Source organism: Grammomys surdaster, unplaced genomic scaffold, assembly GCF_004785775.1.
Source record: "Grammomys surdaster isolate TR1022 unplaced genomic scaffold, NIH_TR_1.0 172, whole genome shotgun sequence".
Lineage (NCBI taxonomy): Eukaryota > Metazoa > Chordata > Mammalia > Rodentia > Muridae > Grammomys > Grammomys surdaster.
This window is the reverse complement of record NW_021604620.1, coordinates 201,326-214,307: the sequence shown is the minus strand read 5'-3', so window position 1 is coordinate 214,307 and position 12,982 is coordinate 201,326. Positions and strand designations below refer to the sequence as shown.

Below are 12,982 nucleotides of genomic sequence, written 5' to 3'. Positions count from 1 at the left end.
GAGAGGGAGAGGGAGGAGAGGGAGAGGGAGGAAAGGGAGAGGGAGGAAAGGGGGAGGGGGAGGGGGAGGGGGAGAGGGAGAGGGAGAGGGAGAGGGAGAGGGAGAGAGATTAGAATGGCTTACATGCTGTGGTCCAGCTAGTCCAACAATGGCTGTCTTCTGACGGGAAACCAAGAATTGAGTAGTTGTTCGGCCCACGAGGCTGGATGTCTCTAACACATGCTAGAATCCTGAAGAAACAGGCTCTAATGCCAGTGAAGGAATGAACTGGCCAGCGGAAACAAGGGCAAGCAGGCAAAGAGCAAAGCTTCCTTCTTCCACGTCCTTTATGTAAGCTGCCAGCAGATGGTGTGGCCCAGATTAAAGGTGGATCTCCCACCTCAAAAGATGTGGATTAAAGGTGGAGTTTTTTCCTCTTCAGATGATTTATTTAAAATTTCCTCACAGGTGTACGCAGTCACTTGGGTTAGTTAATTCCAGATGTAGTCAAGGTGACAACCAAGAAGAGCAGTTTCCTACAGTGAGCAGGTGTGCTGAGTTGTTCTTTCCCCTTGTGTTTCAGGTGCTCTATTTGTTTTGTTTTGTTTTTTTTTCAAGATGGGGTTTCTCTGTGTAATAGCCCTGGCTGTCCTGGACTCCTTTTGTAGACCAGGCTGCCTTTGAATTCACAGAGATCCACCTGCCTCTGCCTCCCAAATTGTGGGATTAAAGACATGCACCATCACACCTGGCCCAGCTACTTTGTCTAAGAAAATATTTATTTTAAAATTATTTTATTACTGCTTTTTGCGTGGATGTTTTGCCTGCACTTCCTACGGCGTGTACCACTTATATGCCCGTTGCCTTCAGAGGCCAGAAGAGGGCATTAGATCCCTTGGAACTGAAAGTAGATAGGGTTGCGAGCCGCCGTGTAGGTGCTGGGACTTAAACCTAGCTACTCTAGAAGAAGAGCCAGTGCTATTGACTGCTGAGTTATCTCGCTAGCCATCTCTTCCCAGAAAATATTTATCTTGATAGTTCCCACTTAAGTCAGATCATTGTATGTGCAATACCAAACTTGGTGAAAACTCATCAGGCTGTTTTAAATGTGGGATTAATGTGGAAAAGAGAAATAGATATCTTTTTCTTTTCTTTTTCTTTGGTCAGCAGTGTTGGAGATGAATAAGGTAGCCCACGTCTGCTTATAAGCCCAGCACTTGGGAGGCCAAGGCAAGACGATGGAATTTGGGGCCAGACCAGTCTTACCCTTGCAGTAAGACACTTTCTCAGAAAACAAACAAACAACAAAAAGAGTGTACAAGAAGGCTTGTTGGATGACCTTGCTGATTTTATAAACTGTCATGTGTCAGGACTGGTTCCTCAATAGTCCTTATACTAAGTAGGAGGGAGTATCTGCTCTGCAAAGCCAGGCAAAGTTGGATGGATTCCCGTGTTCACTACCTTGGTCAACAAATGGTCCTTAACTGCCAGCATCTTTACAAACTCTTGGTTTCCTTCTGTGTCAAATAAAGAACTGATGTTTTAGATAAACAACAACAAAAACAGTAGACTAGGAAAACCTCTGTCAAATTTGGCTTTTTCTATAACTGCTAAATCATTGACTTTAAAAACATGTTTTTATCGGTCCAATGTGGTACATTAATCCCATTAATCCCAGCACACAGGAAGGAATCAGCCGTAGGAGGATCTGTGTGAGATCCAGACCAGCCAGGACTTTTACCATATTTATTTTATTTATGTGTGCACATGCACAGAGGTCTGTGCTTTCTACCCCGCCATGTGGGCTGTAGAGACTGAGTCTGTTGTTGGACTTTTGCCCCAGCCATCTTGTTGACCATGGTTCTAATTTGTGTTTTCCTGGTTCCCATTGAGACTAAAATATGCACATGTATAATTTTTACATAAGCTCCCTTTTCTCTGGTTTGCTTGCTCACTGTAGTTTGGTTGCCGAGTTATTGCTCTATATTATTTTTTTATGTATCTGGATTTTTGACCCCGTCAGTAGAGCGCAATGCAAACATCCTCTCCCAGGCTCCAGACTGTTTTGTATTTTGGGAGACTGAAGACTATAGGTTATAGTCTGGCTTTGAGAGTAGACAAGAAAGCTGAAGATTTTCAGATTATGCAAAGGGAGGAACTGAGGTAAGAGTGTCTGTAGCCCTAAGGATCCCAGACATGTCCTTGTCTCGTATGGAAGCTGCCTGGAAGCATGTGGCCCAAGGCTGTTCCAGCCCAGGCTGTGGGGACTCAGGGTGTGAGCCTTCTTAGAAGACAGCGATTCCCTCCATTTGGAAGCTGTTACTTAGGCCCAGATTTCAAGCCTTGACATTCTGTCTGTACCAGATAGCAGGATAGTGTTCTTTTGTCTGTGCCAGTGACCAGCTAACCTGTATAACTCTCTGATTATAGTCCTCCAGAGCTAATCCAGGACGCTTAAACTGTCTGTAACTACATTTCAGTTTTCTTTTATAACAATTTAAATGTTTTTCCTTTATTTCATTTTATGTGAATGGGTATTTTGCCTGCATGTATGTCTGTGTACTGGGTAACTACATGCTTACCTAGTGCCCAGGGAGGCCAGAAGATGACAGATCTCTGAGACTGGACTTATGGTTGTTTATTAGCCACCATGTGGGTGATAGGAACAAAACCTCCTAGGTTCTCCAGAAGTGTCCAGTGCATTTAACATCTGAGCCATCTCTCTAGCCCCTTTATAATGTGGTTTGTTTTTTTTTTTTCTGCTCTGCTGGCCCAAGCCTCCTGAATCCACAGTCCTTAATGATGTACATAATCTTTTTCATAGTGAATTCTTACCTCATTCTTACCCCTGTGGTTTTTCTCCACAGAGAAATTGAGCCAAAGCATGAAGCTTTCACCAGCCAGTGCAGCATTCAGGCATGCATGTTCTGTAAGCTCTTCTGTAACGACAGTCTTCTCTAAGAAGGGGTCTCGTTCTTAGAGTATGTCTCATGCTGCCCTATAAGTAAGTCCTTACTATTCCTCAAGGTCCGCTTACTCTTCCTTGGACTGTAAACTGGCCTTCAATTCTGTAGCTCACATTCATCAGCGCTTATGGGCAGAACCTCGGCTAAGCTCACAGGCCCTCTGTGTTTCTGTGCTCTTCCCATGAGCTGACAGGAGCTGATCTGATTCATGGCCTCTACATAAGGCAGCAAAGCAGATGACCAGAGTGTGCCCGGCTTAGCAGTCTTTTTAGGATCATTCACTGAGTGTTCACTAGACATTTCAGACCCAGATAAAGGCACTTCGCAAATAAGCCCAATGTCCTGAGTTTAATCCTCAGAACCCACATGAAGGTGGAAGAAGAGAATCAACTCAACGAAGTTGTCCTGTGACCTCCACATGTACTCTGTGGTGCCCTGTACCCTCGCAATAATAGTGAAAATATTTAAGTGAGCCTTGAAAGCCATTAAGGAAACTGGGTCCCCAAATTAGAGCCAAAGCATGAAGCTTTCACCAGCCAGTGCAGCATTCAGGCATGCATGTTCTGTAAGCTCTTCTGTAACGACAGTCTTCTCCTGAGTTTGCTACAGGTGGAGGTAGGGCTAGAAGTGTCCACATTTTGAAAGAGCAGTCTGGGCCAATTTTGTACATGGTAGATGGAGGGCATTTCTGCTGAGTCAAATGGACATGGCTGTCTGGGTTTGAGCCCAAGTCACACTGACGTGTGAGAATAGAGTTAAAGGTCTTTAGCAGCTGACCTTAACCATAGACACATGTCAGTAGGATAAGCATTGTGTTAACCTTAACCATAGACACATGTAGACTGGGTAAGCACTGTGTTGATCTTAACCATAGACACATGTAGACTGGGTAAGCACTGTGCACGGGAGTACCAGGTGGTTTGGGGGTGGCAAATCAGAGCAGTGACGCGCTGCTCTACTCAGATGTGATGAGAAGAAAACCCTTCAGACCTCTAGTGCACCCATGGATATTGCATAACTCAGAAATTCCAGAACCCCAGAAGAGGAGGAGCAGGAAAATCCAGGAAAGCAAAGGCAGCCTGTGCTATGAGTCTCTGGGTCAAAAGGCAAGCAAGCAAAGAAAATGTATAATGCCATTTTGAGTGTAACCCGGTTTCAGTGGCCCCAATAAAGCTTTCCTAAGACTTGCATGTTTACTCAAGAGCCATTTGAAGCCAGAATTAAATCCTTTTTCTACAGGCAGGAAAGGCCGTTGTGACTGTTGGTTGCTCCTTAAACGCGAAAGAAGCCTGATGACATACTTAAGCTTAGCTCCATATGGTGTTCTTGTTGTGTTTTCATATGTTGTGTGCACAGATGGTAGGAAGACAAATTTCCTGCCTCCCACCTCAGCTGGTGTCCCCAGTACCTTCTGGTCCAGGAGCAGGGTGATGAAGCATCAGAAGTACTCACTCATTACCTTTGCAAAGCTGGGCTTGGGCTAACTAGTCTCAGGCAGAAAGCCATAGCCTTGTGCAAGTACAGGAAGAAGTTGGGGCTCAGAGTCTAGCAGCTATAACCACTGTGTGATCACCCACAAAGGCTAGGTGCCAGGGACATCCTCAGCAAGCCAGCGATTGTAGATGTTTCCTCAGTTGGCAGTCTTCAGTCAGTGTCTGTGATGTGCCCAGAGTGCATGGTGCGGCACTTAGTTACAGAGTTTCAAGTCTCTGGGCTATCAGGAGGTAGGCAGTGGATTTCCAGGCTTGTGCTTCCAGGTGTGGTTTGGGAAGAGAAGGCATGTCGGTCCAGCACCTTGATTGCCCACCGGTCAGACTCTTCTGTGTTTCCTCAGGAGGCATGCCCTTTGGGAATAGGTGCACCGTTTTTTTTTTTTTCATACTCTGAAGTAGTTGATTTTTATATCCATTCTGTAATAATGGTGGTTTATTATACTGGCTAAATGAAATTAAACACTGCATTTCTCATTTCTTGGAAATAGAGTGCTGAACTCATTCCAGAGAAGCTAAGACACTGAAAATAGCTTTTCTTTGTGAAGCAGTAACCATGGTTCCTGAACCAGAAGCTGAATTGGTTTCATATAAAGCTTTGTTTTATGGGGGAGGGAGAGAGGCTGTCCATTGCTACCAATTGGCTGGGCCTGTTCTGGAGGCATGCTTCTGTCTCTGGTGGAAAGGCGCGGGGGTGGGGGTGGGGAACCAGATACCTCAGTCTCCTTCCTGTCCGTCCCTAAACTCCTCTTTGCGTGGCTCACTCTTGCTTCTTGTGTTAGAAGGACAGTGACCCCTTGCTTGTTCCCCACCGCCTTCTTAAAGTATTTTAAACTTGTACGTAAGATTCCACCCTGTCTCTTTTGTAAAATAACACAACATAGATAAGGCTGTAGCTGTGACTCTCATCCCTATGTCCTTTTTGCTGAGTCAGCTGGCCTCCTCCAGCCTGCCTGCCAACTCTGAAATGCCCAGGTACTCGGTTCTGGAGGACTGTACTCCAAGTGCTAGCCAAGACCTCCCTCCCAGATCTCACTCTCCATCCGGCTCTGGTCTGACTTACAGAGCTCTGACGTATATAACTATATCCTGGGCTAGCAGCTTCTGGTCTGTGAGGACACTAGCCAGCCTGGCTCCCCTTTGATACCACACGTGGAAATGGCCCATCTGCTGTGGTAGTAGGGAGCCCTAACTCCCACTTGTGGCCTCACGTTGAGATGTTCCATCTGTCGAAATGTTGACTTCTGACTCCTTTGAGAAGTCACATAGGAGTGGTCCATCTTCCGCAAGCTGGCATCCTCCAGTAGCCAGCTCTGATTCCTCTTTGAGACATGTTCTTATGCAGTTCCACCCCTGCTTTCTATTAAGTTGTGGTTCTCAAGCCATGGATCAGCTGCCTAGCTGGTCTTTTGTTTGATTTTGTGACCCAATGAGTTCAATTAGGGTTACTTACCAGTAGCTATTACCAGTGAGGGAAATCAGTATCTATTTTGTCTTTGTCTCTGCTACCCACCCCCAGCAAACACTGACCGCTCTTGGGTGGTGGTATTTCATGAGCCCGTCCCTCTTCCTGTGGCTGGATTTGAGGCATAGGAAACCGAGGTGGAGTTGGAGGGCAGGTAAATGGATTGGTCAGGGACTTCCCCCTGGCACCTGCCCCAGCCACTGCCCAGCTCCTGTGGCTCCGTATGGTAAGATAAGCATGCACACTCCTGCCCGGCCATCAGCCTTGGGCCCTGCCCACTGCTGCCGTGTCTCCTGGGCTCCAGGTGGCCATGGTGTCTCTATCAGGTCTGAGCTAGTGATGATGTCCTGCTCTTTTAAATGTTGGGGTGGCTTCACTGTCGCCATAGCTACTCGCCCAAACTTACATACTAGAGTATTTGCTGTGAAAGCTAGATAGAGATTGTAAGCTTTCAAATGTTGGAGTGTACTGATTTCTAATTTAAGCAACTAGTACTTCTTGATTCAGCCTCTGAATATCTTTACATTTATTATCTTAAGATTATCATTTCTATCTTCTGCTACCTTCCATGATGTCACAATCCCACTGTTCCAAAATTTACATGATGGATATTTAAAAGTGTATCTTAAGTAGATTTATAAAAAATAGATCAGATATCTGGAAAAATGAAGCTGTAGGAAGCATTGACATCCAGGAAGAGGTTATCTTAGAAAATAAAGACAGGTTAGCTTAGCAAATCAAGAATGCTCAGGGTGTTCCTTTACTTTAAGAAGGGGCCTGATTATGTTGCCCAGGTTGGCCTTCAACTCTCTGTACTTCTTCAGCTTCCTAAGTAGCTCGATCATAGGTGTGGACCTCCACACCTAGCTGGGCCTGGTATATAAATTCAGGTGCCCTTTTTTCTTTAGGGCAGCAGATTGCCATGTTTGTCATGTGAGCCATAGGTATAGTCACTTATTTTAACTGCGGAAGTTTAGTAATATAAAGAAAGCCACGACATTTTACAACTATCCGGCAGAGTGTAAAGTTCTTCTAGTGAATGGTTGGGACAGTCTTGGCTCAGAAGTCAAGAGTAAGAAACTGTAGCTATCTTTTTTTGGTTTGTGTTATTTGGGATTCTGTCTGCAGCTTTGCTTTTCTAAGCGTGCTCTCTGCTACTCGAAGCCCAGAGAGAATATCATGTGCTGGATTGAGACACAGGATGCCTGAGTTTTGTTTTTGAAGCAGCGTCTTATTGTGTAACCCAGGTTAACTTTGAACTCCTGATCCTCCCACCTGAGCTTCCTGAATGCTGGAATTACAGACACATGCCACCTACCAGAAGATAGTTCACTGCCAGAAGGACAGACATTTGGGCATATCGCAGTGGTGCTTAGGTCTTTACATTGGAACATTGGGAGTAAGACATCTTACAGCAAGGGAACGGGCTGTGCATGTGGTCCCCAGGTCTTATGACCAGGCACCTTCCTGGTTTAAGAAATTTTGCTTGCAGGGACATTTAGTTCAGATAGATGATAGCAAGACAGTTGAGTTATAAGAAGGACTTCCCACAGGGGTTAGACAGTTAAGTTTGTTAATTTTTGCCAAGAATCTGAAATATTAAGGAAGCTTAAGATTTTTCTAACTTTATGTTCATGGACAGTTTGGGTAACATGTGACCTAAGAGTATCTTCTCATATTAATTCCATCAGAAAATTAAGATACAGGACAGCCAGGGCTACACAGAGAAACCCTGTCTCGAAAAACAAAAACAAAAACAAAATTAAAATAGAAATGAATACGTTTATTACATAAATCTAGAGTTCATGTGTATTGGGTGTTCACGTGTGCATATGTGTGTGACAGTGTTTCTCTGTGTTGACTTTATCTAAAAATCAGGACGGCACCTAATAGAATGTTAATGGGCAGAAACATTGGATGGGTGCCATTGGTGGTTTTGACAAAGATACCAAGTAATGATTAAGTTCCCCTTTCTGCAGAACAGTTACACAACAGCTACCAGGTTCTTCCCAGGGAGCAACCTGAGAGAATTCAGTGCAGAATGAGGAGAATTCAAGTGTAGGCCTGGCGGAATGGAAGAACTCCTGAATAACCCAGAATAGGGCTTTTTAGTTCCTGGAAGAAAGAAAAAAGCCAACACAGGAGGACTGTGTCATCTGCAGATGAAAGCAGTATTCCAGAACAGGCTGTATGTGTGCCGAGGGTGCTTGTTTAATGAGGCTTCATGGTTCCTGGGGACTGAAACCCAGCTTAGCCCAACTTCAGCAAAAAAAGAGTTTGGTGTTAGTTTGTTTTTAACAGATCCTGGCTAAACTCACAGGATTCAAGGAAATGTTGCAAGAGCCCAGACACCCTGGGTGCTTGGACCAGGTCCTGGAGGTTCATCTGAGCATAGACCCTCCTCAGCTCCTGGGTGCTTGGACCAGGTCCTGGAGGTTCATCTGAGCATAGACCCTCCTCAGCTCCCGTTCTGCTTTTTCAGATGTCACCATGAGGTTTATCTACCACTGAGAATCCTTGTGGGTCTCCATCACTACAGCAGCCAGCCTAGCTTCAGGCTAGCCCAGGGAAAGGTCCAAACCCTTCTCTGTCAGGGAAGGGTTTTGAAACTGGCCATGCACCCCATGGCTTCGTGAAGCTTACGAGGAAGCAGTTTCTGAGAGGGGCAGGTGCTCGTAGGGAGGATGGACCTCTATATGGGTCAGCTATATTTCATGGGAAGAAAGAGAGTTCATGTTCCAACTGGGTTGGAGTATGCCTGTCTAGTCATGTTCCCAAAGCTGCATAGAATAGATTCACTCAGTAAATGTTAGAATTCTGTTTTTAGAGATTTGATTCATCATACTTAGGGAGGAGTGAGCTCCTAGTAGGTGGTAAGGGCAAAGGACCCATGGTGAAAACTACAAACCTCCCATATGTGCTTGTGCCACGAGGGGGTGTTAAGGTCAAAAGGAAGTATAAGGGTTAAAAAATTAAACCAAGAGCACTAAAAATAGAGACAATTATACTTGCATCTGGCTATGAGCCATCCAGGTGGACCATAAGAGACAATTAGGCTCCAAGAAACAAGGCCACTGATAACAGGTTGGCTGGCTAGTCTTCATAAGACCTTTCCCCTTTGGGAGATACATGCTAGGTAGTGTTGCTTATTACATAGTCTTGCTTTTAATGCATTGCTTCTAATGCAATTAATTGTAATAGCCTGAGATGTAGCAAGAATGGCTTATAATTTCAGGAAAGAGATCCCAGACTATAATGAAGACAAGGCAATAACCAAGAGCACCACAGCTGCTTCCTGGTAGCTGTGAGAATGAAGAGAGCTCTGTGTAATGAACCAGCACTTGGGACGCCCAAAAGGTCAGAAATCGCAGCAGCAGCTGGCGACTGACCAATGGCCAGACAGTCAAGATGGAGGAAGACAGCACAGTCAGGGAGCGAAGTCAACAGTTAGCAAGACACCCCAAAAATGGGAAGGAAGTGACCCTGGCCAAAGTAACTGGCAGCTTAGCAGACAGTCATGGTCAATAAGCCCAAGTAAGAGATGAACAGAGGGGCGCTCAACTACCCTTAACTGGGGCCAGCACATGAATATCAGATGATTGTCTTATTGGTTGCCCAGGGGACATGCTGTGAGTATGTGGGCCTTCTTCTGGTTTTGTCCATGATAACTCAGAGAATTAACCATTCTCAATAGAGATTACCTCAGTCTTTTGTCCAGCCTCTGCTGTTGCCCTATAAGAACCTGGGCAAAGAAAATGGTTCTTCTGTCTTGGAAACTCCAGCCTCTCTCTTGAGAGTTTCTTCTCACTTTTTCTTGTTCTTGATTGTTCTATGATAATTCTTAATGAAGCCTGCTCCCATCTTACATACTCCCACGAGAATCTGTGTCATTCATTGGCGTGGGACAACAAACTCAGCACTTCTGTCCCATGTTGATTTTTTTTTTTTTTGTGAACTTGAACATCCAGCATCTTATGTCTTTCAGTCATGAACAACTGTGTTGTGAAAGGTCCCAGAAACTAACTCTGCATCAGTACTTTGTATTCCCAGAAACCCTGCATCAGTACTTTGTGTTTAGTACAGGTCCCTGTGATGTAATGTTAAATGAAAAAGGCAGGTCGTGAAATATTTATGTATGGCTAGTTCTATTCCCATAAAAACCACAGTTCATGTGTTTGGATGAGTACTTTGCCTGTATGTATGTCTGTGCACCGTGTGCATACAGTGCCCACAGAGCCCAAAAGAGGGCATCGGATGCTCTAGGACAGGAATTACAGACAGGTGTTAACTGCCCTGTGAGTTTTGGGAATCAAATCCGGGTCCTTTGGAAGAGCAGCTAGTGCTCTCAACCACTGAGTCACCTCTTCAGTTCCTGCTGTATTGTGTTTTTAATTTGAACAACATCAAATGAAGAAGAAAGAAATCTGTCCCTGGTTGACTCCAGTAGAGCTATGACTGTGGGAGCTCATAGAGGGCAGACAGTCCTTGTGCACACAGATGAGCCCTGGAGAAGTCAGGGAAGTTAGCCATGAGGTCATCCTGCAAAGGAATGCTGAGGATGGATATAGTTTACAACCTGGTTACCCTTTGTTATCTACTGAGCCAAGCCCACGTCCCCTAGTATTTATGCTTGTCTCATCCCAGATCCTTTCCCCTCTAAATCTTGAGCATTGCTTCGGGTCATAAAACCCACCCATATGAGAGATGTCACTTGTCCTTACAATAGCCTAAATGACTTGTATGTTATCTTAGGTCCAGGCTAATCCTGGCACCTCAGTCATTCTCCCTAGGCTGACTTAAATCCTGAGCAGTATCTCTGAGTCAACAGAACTCATCCTTGTGAAAGAAGCCAGATGTACTTTGCAAAGAATTTCAATGTAAGCATGTCTTAAGTTCTGCTATGCACACGAGACTGAATTAATTGTTATCAGAAAGCTTTCTTTCTTCTTCAGAGTTCTAATGTTCTTAAATATAGCTAAAATAAAGCAACTGGTGTCAGACTCTCTAAGTTTGGCCCAGCACCAGGTACTGAGGTTGGGTTGTATCCAGTTTCATTCTTTACTTACCTAGATTGTTTCCCTGCCAGCTGTAAAGCCTGCAGAGACAGCCTACCTCCTACCATCTATCTACTCTCACCCCCACCACAGGAACTGACCTATTAGCCAGTTCTTACTTAGTCTTAGTTAAACTTATATGTGGCTGGTGGCTGCCACAGCAGAGCATGGTTCTATACCTGGAAAATTCTGGCATGAGATGGATATTTTGAAACCCTTGACATTTTATTTTTCTGAGACAAAGTCTCTCTGGCTCTTATTGGTGTTCTTGTTAGACACTATCTCACCATGTGGACCAAACTCACCTGGAACTCATGAAGATCTTCCTGCCTCTGCTTCCAGAGTGCTGGGATTGAAGGGAAACCTGACAAGGCAGGGTCTCTTAGTCAACACTAGCTCTCCAGCCAGCTTGTTCTCAGGGTTTCTGGTACTACCTTCAGCGGTTGTGGTTAGAGGTGGGCTGCGGGCATTTATGTGGGTCTTGGGGATACAAACTCCCATTCTTTTTCTCCGGAGGCAAGCACTCTAACCACTGAGCCGTCTCATCTCCCAAGCCGTGTCTGGGTATTTTAATGAGCTATAGTTTACTCTGAGACACCCTGGAGTACCTTTTCCTGAGCCAGTGACCGTTTTAATCAGAGGACAATGTTCCAGCCTTCCTCTTGGCCACCTTTTTTTCATATATGAATCTTATAAGGGTTTCTATGAAGCTTTCTGGATATCACTCAACCCTTTACTCCCACCTCACTGTCCAGTCATGAAGATGTCTCAGGTGTTACGGGATGGGTGACAGCAGTTCTGCGTCTGTACTTGGAACATGTTCTTTGAAGAGTTTGTAGGACTGAGAGTTGCTCTATCATTTCCTTTAAAAATTTCCTTCAGACCAGACTCCTGAATCCCTGTTAACAAGGTTCTGTTAAAAATGAAAGATGGCGATAGGCAACGGAAGGAGGAGGAATCAGGACAAATGTCTGTCCTGGGACTTAGGTACCATGTGAAGAGGGCAGCCTGTTAGAGTCAGGCAGAGGGAGGAAGAGCGAAGAAAAGCTGTTCCTTCCTGCTAAGGCACAACTCCTTTCAGAAGACCATTTTTATTTTTTTCTCTTTAATTTTCACTTTGTTCTCTTATACCAGGTTATCAACCCCATGGGGTGGGATGCGTTTGGATTGCCTGCCGAAAATGCTGCCATAGAGAGGAATTTGCACCCAGAAAGCTGGACCCAAAGGTAAGTATTTAAGACACACTTAAGTACTTATATAGAGAGAAACCTTTTAAAACCTTTTTAAAACGAGAGAGAGAACCGAAAGGAAAAACACACACACACACACACACAACAAACCACAACAACACTGGCAAATTGCCAGGATGGAAGTAAACAGGATTGTGGGCACTGGCGTCTGTCTGGCTAGTTAGTTACTTATAGGAAGGTGAGTGTGTCACAGTGCACATGCAGAGATCAGGGAACGGTTTATGAGAGGATCAAACTCAGGCTGTCAGACTAGGTGACACACACCTTTACCACTGGGCCACTGCCGCTCCTGACCCCTGCCTTTTAATGCTCTGTAACCCTGAGGAATACCAGAGCAGGTTCTCTGCTTCCCGCTTACTGGGATGCTTGTTATTTACAAACTATTCTTTCTTGGCGCATTTGCCTTTATGAAGGAAACAGGAGAGAATTGCATTTGTTCAGTTTCAGCAGTGCTTCTTGGCTGCTGACCTGAGTCTGAACCATAGACAAACATTACATTCTGACTTTCTCTGAAGATTAAATTTTTGTTTTCTTCATTTATGAGCAAGGAGCAACTTAGTAAGATATACAGCCACCCGAGGCTGGGTGTGGCTTTCTCTTCCTAGCCTTCTCCCTGCTAGTCAAGTACTGAACACTGTACACCAGAGTCTTCTGGGACCCTCTTCATCTCACTCTTCAGATGCAGGACAGTGCCAGGCCTGTCTTTGGAACCTCTACTGCCTCCCCTCCTCCCCTCCCCCTCCCCCTCCCTCTCCCCTCCCCTCTCCCCTCCCCTTCC

At 45.1% G+C, this 12,982-nt stretch overlaps 1 protein-coding gene across 2 annotated transcripts in view; it reads left to right on the top strand.

Annotated features, from left to right (window-relative positions):
• Lars2 (leucyl-tRNA synthetase 2, mitochondrial) overlaps positions 1 to 12,982 on the top strand; it is a 94,474-nt gene that overhangs the window by 14,037 nt on the left and 67,455 nt on the right. For both annotated transcript variants that reach the window (XM_028767338.1, XM_028767337.1), the window contains one exon: positions 12,089 to 12,180. In XM_028767338.1, coding sequence (XP_028623171.1) covers positions 12,089 to 12,180 — 92 coding nt within the window. The remainder of the gene's footprint in view (positions 1 to 12,088; positions 12,181 to 12,982) is intronic.